Here is a 23,791-nt window from a genome sequence, read left to right as displayed (position 1 = left end):
TGGCTCAAAATGAAGAAGGGATACTAGAAGCTATAAACTTCCTAAATAAAGATGCAGACACAACATGTATGGGACTAGTCTTCAAAACTAAAGACTGCAAAATCAGCAATACCGAAATATAACATGGAAAAACTTCAATAAGAAAAGCGAGCAAAAAGACATTGCTGAAATCGCAGAGCAACACATCAGAGCAACAGAATGTACCGACACAAACCAACCAACTACTGAAGAACAAGTAATTGTGAGTAACCTTTTAGCTACTACTCAAAAATGCTTCTTTAACTTCTTTAGTGTGAGAAAATTGCAACCAGAAGAAGTAACTATGTATTTACAAGCAGAAGTTAGTAAATATGTAGGTGGACACATCCATGTCCTACTACACATAGATGGAAATAATAACAAAAATGCTAAATGGATACAAAAAAGACTTGCAGTTGAATGGGGAAAATACTTACTAACCATACTAAACAAAAACTTAACAGTACAAGAAAGCTTAGATTTCAGAAAACTAGTGGAAGAAACAGAATGGGTAGATTTAATGTGCTACAAAAACCAACAAACTAGAAAAATGTATGTGAAAGAACTCAATATGAAAGAAATGATAATAAATTACTTTCTAGACAAAGAACCACAATATTTAAATGATGCTGAATTCTATGTTAAAGGAATAGACACAGCAAATGCATTTGACTTTTTAGACTACTCAACCAGACAACAAATCAAAAAAATTGTAACTCAAAATAAAAGAATGAATGAAGATGGTAGCAATGAAGTTGAGATCACACAACCTCAACAAAAAAAAATTAAAGCTGAAAAAACTAAAAAAGAGCAAACTATGACATCAACCATCTGTCAACTATACAACAAACGAATAGTATCCATAGAAAATTGGATGGTTGAACAGCCAGAGAGTTACATACAACACATTGCCAATCCAGGAAGTGAAATCATCATTAAAACTATTATGGAGGTGGTTTTACTAAGAATGGCAAAATTTATGACTGCTTATGAACTCATAGTAGAAAAAGGATCAGCTAAACCAAACAAACTAGAAGACACAAAAGTCTTCAAAATACTAAGACTGAACAATTACAACCCATATAAGATAATCCACGCAATAATGTGTGTCTTAAACAAACAACTTGGAAAAAGAAACACAATTTTACTCTCAGGACCAGCAAGCACTGGAAAAAGCTTAATAGCTCAAAAAATCTGTGAGTTGGTTGGTAATGTCGGTTGCTACAATCCAAGCAATGTAAACTTTCCATTCAATGACTGTTGCTCTAAAAATATCATTTGGATTGAAGAAGCAGGAAATCTAGGACACCAAGTAAACCAATTCAAAGCCATTTTGTCAGGACAATCTATCAGATTAGACCAAAAAGGAAAAGGCAGCAAATCTATAGAACCAACACCAGTAATAATGACATCCAATGAAGACATAACACAAGTAAGAATAGGCTGCGAACTAAGACCAGAACACACCGAACCAATAAAACACAGGTGTGTCAATATCAAACTAACAAAAACACTAGATGGTAGGTTTGGTCTGATACCAACAGAAGAAATTCCAAACATATTTGCTACTCTTGAATCTCTTGGCTACCATCCAACAATGGCGTCATACACAGAACATTGGACTGACGTGCCAAAATGGGCGGAGAATTGGGGTGAGGAAAGCAATATAAAAGCAGACACAACCACCACAGCAGAGGCAGCTGAAAACAACTGGGAACTCATAAGCATCGGCAGCTTGGATGCCTGGGCAAGACGAGAAATCGAACAACTGGATACCGCTACAGAGACTAGCAATTCCACTGACAACAGCTCCTCTGAACCTGACAACAAACCAACAGCCATAGAAGAATCAGAACCTCTGGCAACAGAAAACTTCTGATTCGGATTCGACGACTGGTGGCTGCAACAAGAAATGGAGCGCTCCTTCATATAGATGCCAAACATCAACAGACCCAGACAAGGTAAGCCAAGACTTACATTTATTACTAAACGGTTTAATTCCAGTATCTACAGCACACACTAACTAATAAATGTAACTCTCTGGCTTACAGGTTACACCTTGCCGGGCTACAAATACCTGGGACCAGGCAACACACTTGACCACGGAGAACCAACTAACCAAAGTGATAAGGCTGCCAAGAAACACGACCAACATTACCATCTCATACAACAAGCCGAACATAATCCTTACCTATACTTTAACGAAGCAGACAGGACTTTTATTGAAGAAACAGAAAAAGCAACAGACTGGGGAGGTTGGTTAGGAAACAAAGCTTTCAAACTAAAACCAGCCATCGCTCCAAACCTGGAACATACAAGAAAAAAACAGAAAACCAACCATCCATCACAAACTGTAAGTAAAAAAAGACCAGCACCTAGACACATATTCATTAACCAAGCTAAAAAAAGAAGAGTTTTAGGTAGTAAGGCAAAAGAAAACATGGACAATAACACACCAGATAGCATGGAAGAAGAGACTGCTTTTAGTTCAGAACCAGGCAAACCAGCAACAGCTGGTGGGGGAGGAGGTGCTAGCAAATCCACAGGAAATTACAACAACACAACAGAATGGAAATTCATAGGAGACGAAGTGATAATAACTTGCAATGCATCCAGGCATATCATACTAAACGAAGCACCAAACGACCAATACACATTACAAATAACCAAAGACAAAGACAAAGGCACAACTAGCTTTGACTCCATGACAGACAATGGCTGTGCACAAATACTAACACCCTGGTTCTTACTAGACCACAATGCTTGGGGAGTATGGATGTCACCTCATGATTTCACACATATGGCAATGATCTGTAAACACATCCAACTCCTAGATCTAGAACGAGAAATATTCAACATATCACTTAAAACAGTAACAGAAACAGCCACTCTTCCAGCATAAACTCAATACACCAATGATCTCACAGCAACCATGCTAATAGCAGAAGACACAAACAACATTTTCCCATGGAGCTGTGAAGGATCTCTTTTAACTACACTAGGATACAAACCATGGCAAACCAACCAACTACACCAATTCGGATACTATTTCAACTCATGGGCAGATTTCATAGCAGCACCACAAAACAACAACAACACAGGCTTTAAAACATCTATGATGATTCCAGACTGGACAGGAGTATTTTTAACTTTTGAGAACTCTATACCAATTGAAATGCTACGAACTGGAGACAGTTGGTACAGTGGAAAATATACATTTAATTGCAACGCAGTAAACCTTAGAAAAAATATTCAAGATAGTCGCAAATTAGGTAGAGCTCCACGAATCAAACCAAACTTTGAAACAGACAGACAAGCAGAAGTAATAGAAGGAGACAAAGGTCAATGGGGAGTCAGAGCAGGTAGACCAGACACTGCCTTTTCAGAAGCATACAGAAAAAGAAATCATCAGGTTGGTCACTTATTCCCAGAATACATTTTTCAATGTGGAAAAGCTGGACCTGCAGTATGCTGTGGACCTACAGGAGCACAACATGCAGTTGTAAGCAGCAAAGATGAGAGCTCACTAACCGCATGGGATGGTGATGACAATGGCACCACACGAACCGTATATGACTACGCTCATGGAGCAGAAGAACCAGGTGACACAGCTGGAAAAGCTAAAATAACCGATGATAATTATTGGTTAGGATCTCAAGCCACAGACACAAAAAATAGTTGGTGGCAAAAATATATTGGAGCAGGACCAGGACAATCACCAAGCAACGACTTACCAAAATCTGGAGAATATGTGACCAATCCAGCCATGGTAAACACATACTCTGATTTTTGTGCCGTTGACACTCAAGGACCTGTCTATCCATTCGGACCAATATTCGATAAAAAAGGGCATTATGATAGACCACCTAATCTAAAAACTCTAGCTCCATTCATCTGTGAAAACAACCCACCTGGACAACTCTTCTTTAGAATCACACCACAATACACTAACCAATTTAATGAAAATGCAGAAAAGAATGCAAAAATAACAACCTTTGCATCGTTCTACTGGAGAGGAAAACTCACCATAAAAGGAAAACTGAGAGCACCTCAAAGCTTCAATCCTCCAACATCTATCTACGAAATCCTTGACAGAAGCAAATGGAGACCAGATCACCAAGGAAGGATCAAACTTGCTACATTACCAGGAAAACAGATACCATTCTATGCCTACTAACCATACTAACTAAAAAATAAATAAAAAAACAAAAAAAATAAAAAAATAACAAAAAACTAAAAAAAAAACTTACTTGGTTTGTTTCAATAAAGTTTGCAGTGTTCAGCATCATTATCTGATGTATGTCTCATTTCTTCAGACTATTGCAAAACCAACCAAGCAATATACTTGCGTTGAATAAGGGTGGGTGGGTGGGCATGTCCTATTCTGGCCCATAGGCATCACCCATACACACTACATACCAACCAACTAGTTGGAGATGGAGATGGAGAGGCAGAGAGAGAGGCAGAGGCAGAGAGACAAATATGCAAGGAGAGACAGATACAGAGTTACAAAGAGACACAGAGACAGAGAGAGAGACAGAAATAAACAGAGAGAAACAGAGTCATAGAGACAAAAACACAGAGAGGCAAAGATACAAACAGATTCACACACACGCACACGCACACACACACACACACACACACACTCTGAGATGGGCAGAGACATAGAGAAAATGAGGCAGAGAGAAAGATATAGACAGAGAGAGACAGATATAAGCAGGCAAAGAATAGAAAGCAAGTAAAAGAAAGGTGTAAATACAAGCCATTGCAGTCATAAAGGCATTAGTTACAGGTCCTGTGGAGGACTTAGGGCTTGATCAGACACCAGAGAAGATTCCAAGGCCATCTATTGCATCCTGGGCAATCACCAGTCATCTTGACTTTTGTCTTGTCATTGAAATTTGATGGCTCTAAAAGACATAGTGAGGTTGATGACTTTTCCAACTCTGTCTTACTCAAATCCAGTTTAAGCACAAGTTAAGACATTGCCCCATGATGTCATTGGTCTTTGAAAATAAAGGATGAGCAACAACAACATTTGGAGAAAAGTGTTAAGAAAAATGTCAGCATGGTAGAAGTTCCTGGGAGGATCAGGCTTTACATGAATGTCTGGATATATGTGTGTGTGTGTACATATGCATATACATATGTATATGTATATATGTATGTGTATGTATATGTATATGTATGTGCATATATATGCATGTGTATGTGTATATATGTGCATATGTATATATGCACACACATATACACATATTTATATACTTGTATATGTGTATATGAATATACATGTACATATTCATATACATATATATGTGTGTGTATATATGAGAACATTCATCTGATTAAACAATGGCTTAAAGTTTCCAATTTCCCATCACAAATGTTAATAGTAGTAAAGACAATGAAAAGAAATATTGACCTTCTGCTATTATCTTTTTAAAATGTCATTTGACAGTGTACTTTACATATTATAAAAAAAGATGAAATGAAGGGCTGTTTTAAAATTGCGATTTTTCTGGTCCTCACGTCCTGAATATCTTTTAAAATAATCTCCCATTCCTTACGGCCCTATGTGGAGAAAAAAGAAATACAGATAGAAGGAAGGGAGGAAGGAAGGAAGGAAGGAAGGAAGGAAGGAAGGAAGGAAGGAAGGAAGGAAGGAAGGAAGGAAGGAAGACAGGCAGGCAGGAAAAAGAAAGAAAGAAAGAAAGAAAGAAAGAAAGAAAGAAAGAAAAGAAAGAAAGAAAGAAAGAAAGAAAGAAAGAAAGAAAGAAAGAAGAAAGAAAGAAAGAAAGAAAGAAAGAAAAAGAGAAAGAGAGAAAGAGAGAAAGAAAGAGAGAAAGAGAGAAAGAGAGAAAGAAAGAGAGAAAGAAGAAAGAAAGAAAGAAAGAAAGAAAGAAAGAAAGAAAGAAAGAAAGAAAGAAAGAAAGAAAGAAAGAAAGGAAGAAAGAAAGAAAGAAAGAAAGGAAGGAAGAAGAAAGGAAGAAAGGAAGGAAGGAAGGAAGGAAGGAAGGAAGGAAGGAAGGAAGGAAGGAAGGAAGGAAGGAAGAAAGGAAGGAAGGAAGGAAGGAAGGAAGGAAGGAAGAGGAAGGAAGGAAGGAAGGAAGGAAGGAAGAAAGAAAGAAAGAAAGAAAGAAAGAAAGGAAGAAAGAAAGAAAGAAAGAAAGAAGAAAGAAAGAAAGAAAGAAAGAAAGAAAGAAAGAAAGAAAGAAAGAAAGAAAGAAAGAAAGAAAGAAAGAAAAACATATTTCCTAACTGGAAGTTTGGTCCCTAGTAAGCTGCTCCTTCTCTGCTCATGAAGGTTGCTCTTGGTCCTTCCTTCCTGAAGAGGACCATGATATCAGGGGGGTGACACCATGTTTGAAGCCATGCAATACAAGTTTATAGATTTCCAGTTTCTTCAGCTCTTCTCTGTCTCAAATTATTCCTGGCTAGCAGTGCAGACAAAATGTACTCCCTGATGCGTTGTCTTTCTTGAAGCTTATAAATGGTTCCTATCTTAATTTGAAGGATTTATTTCTAGATTTTGTTTCCTTTTTCAAGTTGAAAAAACTGTCCTGCTCTTTGCAACCTGGTATTCATCAATTTCTTTAGCTTTCCTCCTTACTGCTGCCATTTCAGTAATCTGGTCCATGTGTACTTGTAATTCCTTGGAACCTTGCTCCTTTCAGTTCATTATAATATACCTGGCTCATTATTTTTGCTGGTCAATAGTAACAGAAATATCTGTTCTTGGTACTTGCTCCTTGTGAGTTCTAAAGCAGACTGGTGTTTTCCAAAAGATGGCCATAATTATGTATTTTTTTGCTGCAATTCTCTGATTTGTGGGTTTCCTTGTTGAATTCCCATAACTAATATAGGTTATGGTCAGTGTTTTCCAACCTCATTACATTCATGAGACTCCTGATACAGTTTCCTTGCATCTATTTGTTGAGAATTATAGTTTGTTTACTCAGAGATCCTGCTGAATTTTCCTGATGTCTTCATCGTCCAAGTGTTTAGCATTGGCAACAGCTTCTCCAATGATTCATCTCATTTTCAAATCTCCCTTTCCGTCAGGATTGTTGCCTCTGTCTCTGGGTCCAGAGGTGGGCTGACTCTGCTGGTAGGGCCTCCACTGTCACAGGAGGGAAGAGTTACACTTTTCTCTAAGGAACCACTCTGCCAGGGCTAGATCCCTTCAGCATTTAATGGCAGAACCAGAGACAGCAGTGAGAGGATTGCAGAGGGAGGCATCACCCAACTTCAACAATGAATTTTTTTAATAATAAAATGAGGATAAAGAGAAAAAATTCAGAAAAACCAATCAACATATAAAAAAAAAAAAGTCTGGCATCACATTTTCCCTTGCCTACACCAAGTCCTTCTGAATAGCGGGCTCAACATGAAAGCAGAGAGGCTATGGTTCAGTCACCTTCCAATTCTACCACAGACGTTGCTTATGAGGTTTTCTTAACAAAGCTACTGGAGAGGCTGGTCATTTCTTTCTTCAGTGCATCCCCATTTTACAGATGCGGTGTGACTTGCCCAGGGTCATACAGATAGGCAGCGTCCTGAGGCTATATTTGAACACAAGTTGCTTTCTGGGTGTCAGGTCAGGGATAAATGAGTTACTCCCTTGTTCAGCTGTACTGGCTCTTCTCAGGGCATGACATTTCCTAGATATCTTCCTGCTGATGACTACAGCTCCTCTCCATTTTTCCTGGGTGACTTCCACTCCAGTTGCACAACTACCCATGGCCACCACTATATCAATATATTAACATCCATTCAGAACTGACAGCAGACATAAACTCTGATGAGCCTCAGTGCATCCTAAACTGACATGAGTTACCTGAGCTGTGCTACTCTCATAACGTTGTCTCATGAAGTCAACATAGGTTGTACAGTAAACCTTCTGGAGCCTTCCTCTCATTTTCTTGACTGCACAAGCTACCACTGCAGGACACAATCTACTATTTAATTGTCTTTTGACATGTGTCAACCATCTTTTTCAATCATATGTTTCTTTGGCACTTTTCCATACATCACTCTTCCTATATAATCTGTTATTCATAAGGTTTTATAAAAGTATGTGACTTCTGTGAGTGCAGAAAACAGCCTACTTACTCTATGCATATGTCTATTCATTAAGTCTAATTTATCCTGAATATGGCTAGTTTGTAAATCATTGCTTGCACTTTTCCTCTTCCATTAGATGGTGAGCTGCTGGAGAGTACATTGTTTTGCCTTGCTTTCTAACTTAAATACTTAGCACAGTGACAGGGACATAGTTAGAATCTAATAAATCTTACTGACGAAAAATCACTAACCTTTGGATGATCATGAACTTCATTTCTTCTGGCAGTGTAGGCTTTTGAGACTCATAGTCATGAAAAACACCAGAAAATATTAAAATATACGCAATTTAAAAGATAGGTTTTCATTTAAGGAAGAACCTCGCAGTTTTCATATACCGAAGTCATTCCAGCCACTCTCCTATTCCTGATCATTATGGAATGAGAAATGGAAACAAGCAATCAAGATTACCGCATTCCAGGTACTGTTCTGGCTTTTATAAATGTCTCATTTGATTCTCACAACAACCCAACGACAGAGAAAATAATTCATCCTAGCTATCTTTGCAGAGTTTTTCCATTTTTCTGCCTGTCTGATTACCCTTCAGAAAGGTTTGCTTAGGTGGATGTCACTTCAAGATATATATATATATATATATTACCCCTGGCATGAAGGCTGAAGAGCAGTTTTCAGAGCTGCTCACACAACTTTGGTGTCCACCAGTCATCCAACTCTCACCTATGACTCCAAGAAGCCGTAGCAAGCTCAGTGGCCACATCCAAGTAAAACCATGATGAGAGGTGGTCTCAAACAGGTAGAGGGTGACCAACAGGCCATCAGGTTTAGTTAGGGTGATACTTACTTCAAGCATGCAAAAACTGCCCGTAGCAGAATGAGTGGATGAGATTAGTTGCAGGTTGCTATCCATTGTTCTTGAAGAAGAACAAAATGATATCACTATGTTACAGTTAAAGTACAACATGTTGTACCGTGGCTGATTAGACTAATACAAGCTTGGAAGACCCTATAAACATTTGGAGTGCCTTGTTTCAAAATCACTTCTAAAGTTCTTCAGAATTACTTTGAGAGTATATCACACATTTCATGTACTGATGGTGAATGGAATAACATTTGTAAAAAGTTTTTGTATTTTTGGGGGGTTTTCACTGCAGTGTGGAATCTCCACCTGCTGTGGTAAACAAGACAGAGTTGGGTAAAGAAGTAAATATTAGGGCACCTTTTCTAGCTCCTTCCTTATGCCAGGAGATTCAGACATCCAGGTAGCTGCCTTCAGTCCAGTGAAAGTCTCCTTTGGCCTAGGCTGCCTGTGTGTAGGATGGTGACTACAGCTCCCAGTGGAATCTGTATCTGCTGCTTCTCACTTACCTGTCACCACGGGACTTTGAGGTAGGTAAAAATAGTAAAACGGTATGGGTGGCATCTTTTGATTACTGCATAAATTAGATTTAGATGAGGCAGAGTTGCTTGAAGTTGGCAACCTCATTCTTTTCCAGAGTCATCAGAGTCCAGGGGTAAGACAAAGTCAAGACGACTGGTGATGACTCAGGATGCATTAGGTGGCTGTATCGTTTTGTTTTTGTTGTTGTTGTTTGCTTGTTTGTTTTTGTCTGACCAAACTCTATGTTTTGCATAGTACCTGCTTCAGCTGCCTTCACGTCCATTGGAACAAATTGTCCTTATCTGCCCATTCTACCTGAATTGGGTGAATCTTTTATATACAGAAAGCCCTGTTGGTTGTCCTCAAATTAGGTTAGCCTCTTTGCCAAAATGTTTTACTGGATTGTTGCTGTTTTGCATTCTACAGTGTCTTGGAGCCTCAGATGAGAGTTGAATGGGAAGTGGGCAGCAAATGTTGAAAACACCCCTCACACCAGAGACACTAGTCTTTCCTGAACACCTTACACCTCAGGCAGATAAGAACATTATATTATCTATATACCCCACCTCTGTCCTGCAGTAAGGTAGATTTCCTTCCAAAATCAAATATCATAGGACAGACTTTGTAAACCAAAAAAAAAAAAAAAAACCAAAACCCTACATAAAATTTTATTATGTAATTAAGAACAATGACAATGATGATAATTATTAATATCAATAACAATGACAATGATATCATTTTACTATTTTTTTTATCATACAGTGGCCTGATCATGAGGAAATCATCATGGGCTCAATAATGTATTCATCACTTAATAATATAACACTATTTAATATTCTATAATATTCTAGGTTCAATTTTTCAGCCATTTACCAAGCAAATTTTAAGTGTCTACTAAGTGCCAAACATTGTGTTCAGAACGAGGGATTTAAAAAAAAAAATTCTGAAATTAAAATGCTGTTGTTTTAGATAAGGCTGAGTCATTGGACTCAGAGAAACAATCCAGTACACCATATTGGCAATTGGGCTAAACCAGATTGCGGGTGACTGAGGAATCTCAAGCTGGTTGTTGAGTTAGTTGGGTGTCTACTCCAAGCATGTAAAGACTTTCCCAAGTGGAATGGATGTATGAGAAAAAATATGTTCTAAAGGCCATGAGGACAGCTGAGGGTGGGGCTGTGGAGCACTTAGAGCTTGGTGAGACATCAAAGACAATGCATCTTGAACCCTCACCAATCACATTGACTAACTTTCTACTGGACTATAATAACTCTGGAAGAGAGCATGAAGCAGATGAGTTTACGCAATTCTGCCTCAGTTAAATTTAACTTACACAGAGATCAAACATATCACCCATCCTGTTTTACTCCTTTTGCCTGCGGCAAGTGATGAAGCAGCAGGTGTGGATACACTTAGAGCAGTAGTCACACTCTTGCACACAGGTAACCCAGATTACAGGACTGTCATCTCACTAGAAGCAGTAGTGGATTTTGGCTGCCCCCTGGGTATCTGAGGAGCCTTTTAAGGACTGCACTACTCATCTACTGGTGTGGGGAAGGGACTAGCAAAGGTACCCTAAAAATAGTCTGCTTACCTAATCCTGGCCTGTTTACTACAAGTCAGAATCCCACCCTGTGACTGAAACAGAAAAAAAAAATGTACAAGAACCTTCTGCAAAGATGATTTCTCTCACCATTGGCACATGGAATGTGTATGCACTTATAAACAATAAAAATACAGGAGACCTGAAAGACCAACAGGTCTTGCTGCAAGAGAACTCAGCAGGTACTGCATGCAAATATTAGCCCTGAGTGACACAAAACTGACAAATGAAGGCCAGTTTACCAGGGTTGGAGCTTGATACATGTTTTTCTGGAGTGGCCACAGTGAAGGCCATGAACCTGGTGTAGGTTTTGCAATCAAAACTAACCCAGTCAACAAGTTAATATACCTCCCAAAAGGAGTGAATGACAGTCTCATGACAATGTGATTGCCATTTGCAAGAAACTGTCATGACAACATCATCATTGTCTATGATCCCACCGTGATGAGCCCTGATGTGGTCAAAGAAAAACTTTATCAAAACCTGGAGACCTTTATCAACAATGTGCCAAAAGATGGCAAGCTCCATGCTTGGGAGGCTCTGAAGGAAAATGTGAGAGAAAAGAGGTATTAGACTGAATATCAAATAGAAGTTCTACAGAGGTGTGGTGTTAACCTTATTGTTATGTGCCTATGAAACATCGACAGTCTACTAGCACCATGACAAGAAACTGAATCACTTCCATTTGAATTGTCTTAGGAAGATTCTGAAGATCACCTGACAGGATAAGATACCAAATACTAAGCACCTTTCTTGAACTAAACTGCTAAGCATTCAAACTCTGCTTCAGAGAGTACAACTCCCATGGGCAGGCCATATTGTTCAAATGGAAAAGTTGCCAAAAAGACTGTTTATGAAGAACTCACATAGGATGTGTGTCCTATCTAGAACTCCCACTAAGCTTGTTCAAATGGTGCTCAGAAGAAGTGATACAAGGACACTTTCAAGGTGTCTCTTAAGAACTTTTGAATTGATTTTGTGACATGGGAGACATTGCTACAAGACTGCCAAACATAGCATGCCCACATCAGAGAAAGTGCTGTACTCTATAAGAACAGCAGATCTAAAGTATCTCAAAAAGAAATATGAGATACACACATTTTAGAGAAACCACCCTAAATGTTGATATGGACTATTTGTACCTGACCTGTTGTAGAGCATTCAGAATTCACATTGGTCCTATCATTCACAGTTGGTCATACTGTAACTTGATAACACAGTGATGTCATTTTGATTAACTTTGAGAATGAAGGACATCTATCAATCTCTCTTTTCTCAATGTTTTGTATTCTGACTTCCATTTCCCCAACTCTGCTGAATTGTTCTTTATATATCCTTTGGGAATCAATCCAATGGCCTTTCTCAGTCGTTTTCCTATTGATCTTTGAAGACTCTATTGATGAGGTTTATAGTGGGGTGAACCCCAAAATACCGACGGTCCGGGTCGTGCTTGAATGAATTCGACTCAAGCCTTCTTAAAGCCAAAGAAAACAAAGTTTATTAAGGATTCACCTAATTGGGTTGCCTCTTAAGGAGCCTAAGCTTTTGTAACGCTTGTATTCACAAGCGGGCCAGACACAATCCCAGCTAGGCAGAGTCTGAGCTGGATTGAATCTGAGCCCCTTCATGGAGGCAGGATGGAACTTAAATACAGAAAAGAGTATAGGAGGGATGGGGGGGGGGGTGGTCTGGTAGTCCAGGGTGATGGGAGGAGGGATTTAGGAAGGGTCCTGAGGAGAAGTCCAAGGAGGGTCAAAGGCTGGAAACAGCTGGAGGCTATCAGGAGATATCAGACTAGGGAGGGTTTGGGTGGGAAGCAGGTGGGGCAATCCAGAGATCTTGATAGGGGCAGTATGGGTATGGGGTTGATGGGATCAAGGGTGGGGAGTGCAACAGAGACCTGAAATGATAATGAAAAGCCCATGGGCTTCCTGAGACTGCCTGAACAAATGGGAAGATTAGATTTGAGTAAGAAAGGCCAGACCAAGTGGGAAGATTCAAGGGGAGCCCAAGGAGGCTCCCAGAGTCTGAACCTCATCATCTATGTTGATCACTTCTTCTCTGACAACTTTTTTCTTTTACTTTTTGAAAGTATACTTTAATAGAATTTCTATTTCTTTTTGTTTTTCTTTTTATCGGTCCAGGTTCTTTTTTCTTATCATACCTCTAAATGAGCTAATGAGCTCCTCTCTGTACACATAATCTATACTATCTTTGTGTGTGTGTGTGTGTGTGTGTGTGTGTGTGTGTGTGTGTGTGTGTGTGTGTGTGTGTGTGTGTAATAATAAGTATTTCCAGTAATTCAATAGTAGATTTTCTAAATAACATCTCTAGCTTGGTCTGGAAAATAGACCTGACTGAAATCCAGTTCCCTAGAATAAAATGAAGTATCTCTAAGCCATTCAAATATAAAACAAAAATTTAAAACTCAAATAAATTTATAATTTTCTTATTCTTTAAATAAGACATTTTTTGAAGTCATTGTGCAGGGGGCTATACAGGAGGATGCTGTGAGTTGATTCATCTGAGTAATGCTCTCTTGCCCTTCCTTGCCCATTGAGGGATAAGCCAGACCTTTCCTACCTTTTCAATGTTTTTACTCCTCAACACAGCTGTATTTCATTAAACCTAATTCACTTGCAAGTCAAGACATCACCCTCATGATGTCACTGGTCCTCTTTGAGAATGAAGGATGAACAACGACCTGTGAATGGTATTAGCTGCTCCCTGGGCACCAAACTGACCAGTTCCAATTGGACAGTACTACTATTTCCTCCCTCTTCCTCCTTCCCCTTCTTCCTCTTCCCTCCTCTTCTGCTCTGACTAAAAGAGTATACATTTTGATCACTTATACTTTGCAAGATACCTTGGGGTTTGGGGGTTATATTTTCCCCCTTATTATTTATTCTATCATTGTTTGGTTTTTTTAAAAAAACTGGCACAATTAATTCTTATGTCTCATGTAGTTTTTATTTATGATTTCTTGAAGTATAACTCAGGAAAAACAAGCATTGAGAAAGTCTATTGAAATTCAAATGCAGCTACTTGACTCTGCCATTAATTCCAAAGCTCTGTGGTTCTCAATGATGGGGCAATAATGGGCCCCACCCTAAGCCTCACTTGCATAATGTTTGAGTTTTGATGACTCACAGTGAATATAAACAGCAATTCTTTCTGTTCTGGAGAAAAACTGAGATTCTTCAGCTCCCATGTTGACTCTTTTGTGAAAGCAAACTAGGCCATGTTTTGCCTCAATACTGGTCTAGTCTTTAGTCACTGAAGAGGTGTCATCTCAGAAACACTGAGACCTCAGAAAGACCTTAGCTCCCTGATAACTTTGCACAGCCCTGTCTCACTTAAATCCAATTCCCACGACATCACCCTCCTGATATCTTTGGTCCTCCTTGAGAACTAAGGACAAACAACAGCAACATCATTGTGGTCTAACAGCCAAATTTCAGAGACAAGCTCAAGCCTTCATGGATATTTTACAAAGTATATTAATAGTGTTGTATTTTTTGAATTGTCTGTAAAGACATTTTTAACATTCATTTTAGCATTAATTGAAAGGAGTTTGAAATATCTCATTAGAAAAACAACTTGTCTTGAGAACAGATTGAGGACAAACAGTACAGGAATTGTCAATCTACATGATAGTTATGACAAAAAAAAGAATCTTGCTACAATATCACAAGAAATTATTAAAGAAAATTACCCTGAAGTTCTGGAACAAGAAGGCAAAGTAGAAATGCAAAGAATCCACCTATCACCACCTGGAAGAGACTTCTGGAAAAAAAATTTATATTAATATGATAGTGAAATTTCAAAATTTGCAGGTTAAAGAAAAATTTCACAGGCAATAATTAAAAAAATATATACTATGGAAAAACAATCAGGATTTCACAAGACCTTGGAGTGTCTATTCTAAAAAAAATAGGTCTTGGAACATTATATTTCAAAGAGCCAAGGAGCTCAGTTTGCATCCAAGAATAACCTATCCAGCAAAGTTGACTATACGCCTGAATGGCAAGGAATGGTCTTTTGTTGATCTGAAAACCCAAATATTTGTAACAAAAAGGCTAGAACTCAATAGAAAATTGTATACAAAAGATCCAGAAGAAATGTAAGAAATATAGGTAAATCATTAAAAAGTAGTTGTGAGGCAATGATTAAGGTCAAACTGTTTACTTACGATATCTGAATATATTATCAATATCAGTAACTACTAGCTATAATTAGTAATAGTATTCTTAAAATTGTTATCATTACTAAGGTGGTTTGAAAGAAAGGTTGAGACAGAGTTGTGTATGATGAGGCTATTCTAAAAAAAAACTGTATGAGAAAAGATTTAAAGGAGAAATACTCTCATGAAAATGGGGAACAAAAGGAAGAACAATTATAGAGGAAGGAGGTGGGGATGGAGGGTTGCTAATACCGGAAACTTACATCTGGGTTTAAGAGGAAACAGCACATGCATCTGAAGAGGTTTAGAAGTCTTCTCAATTTGTAGAAAGTTAAGAAAGCTGGGGAATAGAGGGGAAAGGACTTTTAGAAGTGTACATAGATTAAAATTAGAAGGATGAGGTGACTAGATAAGGGAAGTAATTTTGAGAGGGTGGGTAAAATAAGAAATGAAAGGGAAAGGGAAGAATATAAGGTAATAATGATAGGGTAAAAAGAGTCTGAGAAGGAAAATAGTAAGTAAAAATAAGACATAGGGAAATACAAAAATAGTAATTATAACTTTTAATTGCATTAAAAAATAATAACAAAATTCATTTGGAAAAGCAAAGAACATCAAAGGAAATAATGAAAAAAATGTAAAGGAAGGATGTTTAGCAGTAACAAATCTTGAACTGTATTATAAGGAAGTAATTTTCAAAACTATCTGGTACTGGGAAATAGAAAGGCAGATCAGAGCAACAGTGTAGACATATAATTTACCAGAGCAAATAAACACAGTACACTGTATTTGACAAGTGCTAAAACTGGAGATTTTGGGATTCCTAATATGGTAAAAATCATTGGGAAAACTGGAAATCAATATGGGAGAAATGGGGCATAGATCAATATCTTCTATCATTTACCAAGAGGAGGTGAAAATGAAAACATTGCTTAAACACAAAGATATATTTTATAAGAAAATTAGAAGAACACAGAAGATATCACTCATCAGATTTATGAAACAATTCATGAATAAATAAGAGATAGAAGAGTAAGGTGTAAAATGAATAATTTTGAGTTCATGAAATTAAAAAGATTTTATACAAATAAAATATATGTAGTCAAGATCAGAAGGAAAACAAACAATTAGGGGAAAAATTATAGACAGTTTCTCAGATAAAAGTTACATATCTCAAGTATATAAAGAACTTTGCCAAATCTATGAGAATAATGAGTCCTTCCCATACGGATAAATAGTAAAAGAATATGAACAGGCAGTTTTTCAATGAAGAAGTCAAAACAATTTATAGTCCTATGAAAAAATGCTCTGAATCATCATTTATTACAGAATTTCAAATTACAACAATATTGAGATATCATTTTACACCTACCACAGTTGCTAAAATGACAGAAGGGGAAAGTGACAAATGTTGGAGGGATGTGGAAAAATCAGGATACTAATTCATTGTTGGTGGAATTGTGAAATGATCCAACCATTTTGGAGAGTAATCTGGAATTATGCCTAAAAAGTTGTTAAACTATCTATACCCTTTTATCCACCAATACTATTACTTGGTCAATGTCCAAAGACAATTAGGGGAAAAAGGCAAAGAGCCTATGTATTCTAAAGTGTATATAGAAGTTCTCTTTGTGGTGACAGAGAAATTGCAGTGAAGATCAATCAATTGGGGAATGGTTAAGTGAGTTGTGGCATATGATTGAAATAGAATTGCAATGTGGTATTAAAAAAATGAATTTGTGATCTTAGAAAAAAACATGGAAATAATGAAGAGTGAAATGAGTAGAACAAAGAGAATATGGTATACGGTAAGAGTAATATTGTTTTAAGAATACCTTTGAGCAAATACGTTGTTTTGAGTATTTTGTGCAAGGTCAACAACTTCACTTTCTTTTCCTGAGCCAGCCATCCCTTTCCCTGGGTAGATCACAGGAGGAGAGGACAGCGGAGGACAACAGAGAGGTTGGGAGGGGAAAGGAAGAGGGAGGAGGGGAGGGGAGGAGAGGAGAAGCTACTCACTCACAGGTTGTCTTGTCCTTCATTTTCAAAGAGGACCATGACATCAAGATGATGACATAACTTGAAGTTGACTTTGATTTGAGTCAGTGAGGGCTGTGCAAGGTCACCAGCCTCACTGTCTCCTTCAGGACTCAAAAGAAATAGAGATAGAAATGGAGATGGAGGGAAGGAGACAGAGAGAGTTCAGTTTGGATATGAAAGTGAGAGGTACTTTTCTTTTTGAACTTTTTAAGCTGATACACGCCCCATTTGGAAACACGTCTTGGATGCTTTTTAGAAGATTTGTCCATACACATAATTCCACAAAGGTTTTTGGGCTCCTGGGGAGAACCAATAAATTTCCTGACAAATGCTCCTTCATAAACTGAATGTAGTACAGTTTCCATTAGCCTCCCAAATGCCACAGAAAAAGTCTCAAAGTGACTCTTTTGGACTATGACAAAATAATTTTCCAGGGTGAGGGTGGGGAAGGTATGACCTTCTCTAACCCAAAGTCTCCATCTCCTCAGCTTGTGGTCCATCACCCCCAAATGAAGAAATTATATAAATTTTACCACCATTTCTTAAATTTTTTTCAGGATACAATTAGTTGGGGTAACTAGATGGTGCAATCAACATACTGCCTTGCCTGGTATCAACAAGACCTGAGTTCAAATTTGGTCTCAGACATTTACTAATGTGACCCCAGGCAAGTCACTTATACCCCCTTTGCCTCAGTTTCCTCATCTGTAAAGTGAACTGGAGAAAGAAATAACAAATCACTTTAGTGTCTTTGCAATAAAACACCAAAATGGGTCACAAAGAGTTGGATAAGACTGAAATGACTGAACAACAACAACACATTTAATTGGGAATGACACAGAACTTATTCCCATCAGTCAGTGTCTCCTTCCAGGAAAGGTTATGGACAGATAAAATCTCTAATCTTCCATGGGTGAGAGCTACCATATGGTAAACAATTGCTTTCTTTTTTTTTTTTTTTTTTAATTTTTTTTTTATTTTTTTTTTTATTAATTTTTTTATTTTTTTAATGTTTAACAATCACTGCCATACAATTGCGATTTTATCCCTCCCCACCCACCCCCCACTACCTCCCTCCCTCCCCACGACTGCATACAATTCTGTATAGATTCTACATATACTTTCCTATTGAGTATATTTTCACTATAGTCATGCTGTGTAGTCAGACTAAGATAAATGAAAGAATCCGTATAACAAATCAGAACATGATACACAAACAGATACACATACACAAACATGATCTGCTACATTATGTGAGTGACTTCCATATTTCTCTCTCTGAGTGTGGAAGGCATTTTGCCTTGAGGTCCACCATTGGGATTTTTTTTTTTTTTCAGAAGTTCTTGTGTTATTACAAAAATCTAAGTCTACCAGAAAAAACTCTCACACACTGTGGTTGTTGCTGTGCATAAAGTTCTCCTGGTTCTGCTCCTTTCACTCAGCATCAGGTCATATAAGTCCTTCCAGGCCTCTCTGAAGTCTGCTTGTTCATCATTTCTTATGGCACAATAGTACTCCATTACATTCATATACCATAATTTATTCAGCCATTCCCCAATTGATGGACATCCCCTTGACTTCCAGTTTTTGGCAACTACATAGAGTGCTGCTATAAATATTTTTGTACATGTGGGACCCTTTCCCATTTTTATGATCTCTTGGGGATATAGTCCTAGTAGTGATATTGCTGGGTCAAAGGGTATGCACATTTTTGTAGCCCTTTGGGCATAGTTCCAAATTGCTCTCCAGAATGGTTGGATGCGCTCACAGCTCCACCAACAATGAATTAGTGTTCCAACTCTCCCACATCCTCTCCAGCATTTATCATTTTCTTGTTCTGTCATGTTTGCCAATCTTATAGGTGTGATGTGGTACCTCAGAGTTGTTTTGATTTGCATCTCTCTAACCAATAGTGATTTAGAGCATTTTTTCATATGATTATAGATAGCTTTAATTTCTTCCTCTGAAAATTGCCTGTTCATATCCTTTGACCATTTATCAATTGGGAACAATTGCTTTCTAAAGGCAACGTTATAAGCACAATCAGAAGCATCAAGGACAATCCAGGTTTGTTTCCCTGTAAAGAACCCATCCCCCATTTAAATCAGATCATTCCCTTTCAGTTCTGATGACTACCCCAGTTATTCTTGTCTCATCTGAGTCAGGTTAATCCTCTTAAATATAATATTCAAATAAAGTAAGATATTTGTTGGTCATGCAACAGTTAACAAAAGCCTTCCTTAGCCATTGTAAGGGAAGGGTGTTCAGCAAGGATATTCAATGAAGTCCTTGCTAGTTGATTCAACCAAATGAAGTTCCCTTTTCCATTAGTTATACATCATGACCTATCACCTAAATCTCAAAGCTGGGGCGAATTCCTTGACTCAACTGATCTGAAAGGGATGCCATCAACCTGAACTCCTCATCCTCTCAGTCAATAAACTTCTGAGGATAGTTTCAATGTCTTATAAGGAAAAATCTGGGGCCCCTGCATGGTAGAATATCATTAGGATATCATTTCTACCACACAGGGCATCTAGGTGACATACTAGATACAGCACTAGATCTAGAGTCAGGAAGACTCATCTTCATGCTTTTAAATCTGACCTCAAACACTTAGTAGCTGTGTGATGCTGGGAAAGTCACTTAACTCTATTTGTCTCAGTTTCTTCATCTGTAAAGTAAACTACAGAAGGAAATATCAAAGCACTTCAGTAACCTTGCCAAGAAAACCTCAAATGTCATCATCAAATCAGACTTGACTGAACAACAAAAAGCTGAAAGCCCATCATGCAGCTGGGCTCCACATCCCCATTTCCAACTCTCAGTGATCAATTCCACCAAAATGCTTCAGTGTAATCTCCAACCATGGTCAAAATTTAAATTATAAACTCATATAACTCATATTTAAATGAATGAATGAATGAATACATCCCCCTCTTGAAAATGTTTATTTTCATTTCATTTATTCTGGTCCTCTTTGTCTTGCCTAGTTTATATCAACAGCCTCTTGATTAATCTCCCACACTACAAAATGATTTTTATACCACTATCAGGTGAATCATCTTATGCCTCTCTTCATCCAAAAACCTTTTAAAGCATCCCATTACCTGGTAACAAGTCTGAAATAAGCCTATCATTCCAGGTATTCCATATCATGACACCCAACCTGTGTTTCCAGCTTTATCTGTCCCTACTCACTTCCAAATACTCTCTCCAACATTGATTAATTTCTGAAACATGCCATGGATTTTTGCATCTCCCATCTTTGCTCCTAATATCCACTCTGTCTCAGGGAATCCTTCTGGGGTCTCCATATTTTGAAATTTTTAACTATTCTTCAAAGATGAGTTTAAATGCTACCTTTTTAAAGAAACTTTAATGAATTTGTAAAATGGAGGTTCTCTCTCTCTTCATGACACTTGCTATGCTTGTATGGCACCCATTATTTTACATGAAAGAGATTCCATTTTGTATGTTGTGACTGTGTTTATATCTTATCTCCTCATGTAGATAGTACAATTCTTGAAGGCAAGGACCATGTCTTGGAAATCAGAGTTGTATCCTCTTGTTGTTCAGTCATTCAGTTGTGTCTCATTCTTTGTGACTTTGCTGACCATAGATAGCATGCCAATGGTGTCACTGGGTGACTGGTTTCTTTTTTAGGTGGGGCAAAGATGTTTTTTCACCCATTGTTGCCATTTCCTTCTCCAGTGGGTTGAGGCAAACATAGGTTAAGTCACTTGCCTGGGGTCACACAGCTAGTAAGCATCTGAGACTGAATTTGAACTCTGGTCTTCCTGGCTCCAGACCCAACATTATATTCATTGTGCCACCTAGCTACCCTTTAGTGCCTAGCCCAAAAGCTTCCACTAAGTACACATCACAGAAACCATAAGATAATGTTTAGGCATGGAAAAGTCTTTAGAGTTTTAGAGTCCAGCCCATATAATTCACTGAGGAGGAGACTGAAGTATAGAGAGGTCATCAATTACTCAAAGTTACCCTAAGTTTCTGAAGCAAGATTCAAAGCCAAGTTTTCCTGATTCCAACTCCAGCACTCTATTCACTATGCAGCTGGAAGTGAGCATATTTATTAAGTTAAAGAATGAAAAAGCACATCACTCCTTTTGAAACCTCAAAGTACCACATCAGTGTTAACCACTATTATGTTTTGCTATCATTACCTAGTCTGGTGTAACTTTGGATCTTCTTTTACAAAATACAATAATAGCCACTAAGATTTATATGGCACTTTAAGGTTGCAAAGTACTTTGCAGCCAGTAGCCCATTTGGTAATAATGAATCATGTTAACAAAACACTTTCAATTTCAAAGCAAATTCTTCACATCAACCCTACAATGTTAGTATTAACAGTAGTATTATATTTCAGATGTGTTAACTGAGGCTCAAAGAGTTAAAATGCTTTGTTCACTGTGACTAAGTATTGTATTCTCAAGGCAATATTCACAGCACTGAATATGCCAACGTAGTTCTCAATTGCAAAGTATAAAAGACTTTCCATATAGAAGGCAGAAGAAAAACATTTATTTAAACACCAGAAAGCACATTCCAGAACCAGAAAGGAAAATATGTCATGGTGACCAAGAAGTTAATAAACATGATCACAGGAGGGGGCAAAGTCATTCTCAAACCTCCTCTCCCTCAGTCAGGGCCTTCTCACTATCAACTATTACGAGTCTAAGCTTTGCTTTGTCAGGTGATCTGCAATCTATACCCTCTGACCCAGCCCAGCAAACTCACTTCCTCCTGGGTTTGCTCCACCCCTCCTGTTCTGCCAGTTCAGTAAGCTCCTCCTAACACACGTTACTTAGGCTTCCAGGTGATTTAAGCAGATCATATGGGCCTTTTAATTACTGAGAAAGATCTTTTCATTTAAATTACTATTACATTCTGTTCCAAGGTCTTTCATAGTCATTAAATAGTTCGGTGGGGCAACTGGTATTAACAGAACTTTAACAGGGATAACAGCAGATAAACATATAGAACAATGTCTTAACCAATTGGTTTCAACAGAACTTTACAACAGTACAATGAGGATCCTACCAAATGAGCACAAAAAATATTTAGTGTGGGGCTTGAGCACAAACATCCCATCATGCCCCCTCAATAAATGGAGCCCAAAAATATTGGGGTAAGGGGCAAAGATCTCTTCTTCCACAGCTACTTCCTTCTGCCGTTGGAGGTAGAGCTGTTGCTGCCCCAGGAGGTTCCATTTCAGAGATCAGTTCTTTAGCTGGCATCTGGAATTTCGTCAACTTCGGGTCCAAAGATGATATATCACTGTCATGGATAGGAGAAGACATCTGACTTAAGTGATCAGACATCTGCAGGTGAAGGGTACTAAGCCTATAGGAAACAAATCTAACAAAGAAGTTTAACAGATGAAAAGCCAAAAACGAACAAAGAAAAACCAAGGAAACAATAACCAGAAGCATGGTAGATATAGGATCAGCTGTGGTTCTAGAGTCCATGAACCCACTATCACAGTCTCATTCATTGTAGAATATATGAGTTAAGAGGACAATTTGGTAATCATCCTCTCCTGAAAAACCAGCGGTTACGATATTATCTTTCCCATGTGCTATAATTTCCTCAGTGTTTGGAACGTTGTCTGGCTTCCATTTTACCCATCCTTAAGCTCCCAATTTTATTCTATCAGTACAACCAAATCCTTCAGTTCCTCTGTTAGTTATTCCAGGAGGGTAAGTTTTCACAAGTGGTCTTGTTTCACAAGGAATAATAATCACTTCAACTATTCTATCATTTTTACAAAACTGTATGGTTTCATCACCTAAATTTTGGAATGTTGCAATAATTTCTCCTTGATAATTAGCATCTATCACTCGATCTTCTAATCTTGATTTAGGTAATATCCATCTAAAATGATTCTTACAGATTATTATACATACCCCAGTAGAGATTGTTCTTTTTTCTTTCCCATCCCACCAAAAGTCTTCTAAGCAATGTAAATCATATCCTGCTAAATGAGGTGTCCCTAGATATGGTGCTGGAACATCTGGCCTCACAGTGCAGTACTCAACATTTGGGGTCTTATGTGTTTGTTGTTTTCTAATTTGCATATTTGGAGCTATCATTCTGGCTAGAGGTATACTTCTTTAATCTAAGCTGGCCCTCAATCAATTTCTTATTCTCCCTGAAGGTGCAACAAATTTGGATACAAGGGGTAAGCTGAATCTATAGGGGTAGTTCTTCTCTATTTCATCTAGTATTAAGTCCCTTTTCTTGGGACACTCTGTATAGTTCATTATTTGGAATGCCATATATGCTTCCAAAATCTACCCCTGATCTAAACAGAGCAGTAAACAATTCTCTCCTTGTTAATTTATTCTGATTTTGAATCCACTGGCTATTTACTCTTTAGCTGTTCTGTCTTTTCCTCAGTCCCCTAAGTCACTTAACTGTGACTTATAACTGTGACAACTGTGAAATCTTGTCCAGCAAC

The 23,791-nt window shown here is 38.0% G+C and overlaps 1 protein-coding gene and 1 long non-coding RNA gene across 2 annotated transcripts in view; both read left to right on the top strand.

Moving 5' to 3' along the window:
* The window catches only part of LOC140508508 (uncharacterized), an 88,053-nt gene that overhangs the window by 42,573 nt on the left and 21,689 nt on the right, over positions 1-23,791 (top strand). The window lies entirely within an intron of this gene.
* On the top strand, positions 1,717-2,920 carry LOC140503510 (uncharacterized). The gene is made up of 2 exons (XM_072607567.1): positions 1,717-1,979; positions 2,070-2,920. Exons 1-2 carry the CDS (start codon positions 1,952-1,954, stop codon positions 2,918-2,920), a joined length of 879 nt encoding a protein of 292 aa, XP_072463668.1. The 5' UTR covers positions 1,717-1,951.

Source organism: Notamacropus eugenii, chromosome 5 (genome assembly GCF_028372415.1).
Source record: "Notamacropus eugenii isolate mMacEug1 chromosome 5, mMacEug1.pri_v2, whole genome shotgun sequence".
NCBI lineage: Eukaryota > Metazoa > Chordata > Mammalia > Diprotodontia > Macropodidae > Notamacropus > Notamacropus eugenii.
The sequence above is the reverse complement of the archived record's forward strand: the minus strand, read 5'-3'. Positions and strand labels throughout refer to the sequence as shown.

What these genes read in the sequence shown, in the direction of transcription:
- LOC140503510 (XM_072607567.1), top strand. Translation starts at nt 1,952, where the DNA reads ATGCCAAACATCAACAGACCCAGACAAG. An exon ending in CATCAACAGACCCAGACAAG is followed by an intron (nt 1,980 to 2,069) that starts GTAAGCCAAGAC and finishes TCTGGCTTACAG; the next exon opens with GTTACACCTTGCCGGGCTAC.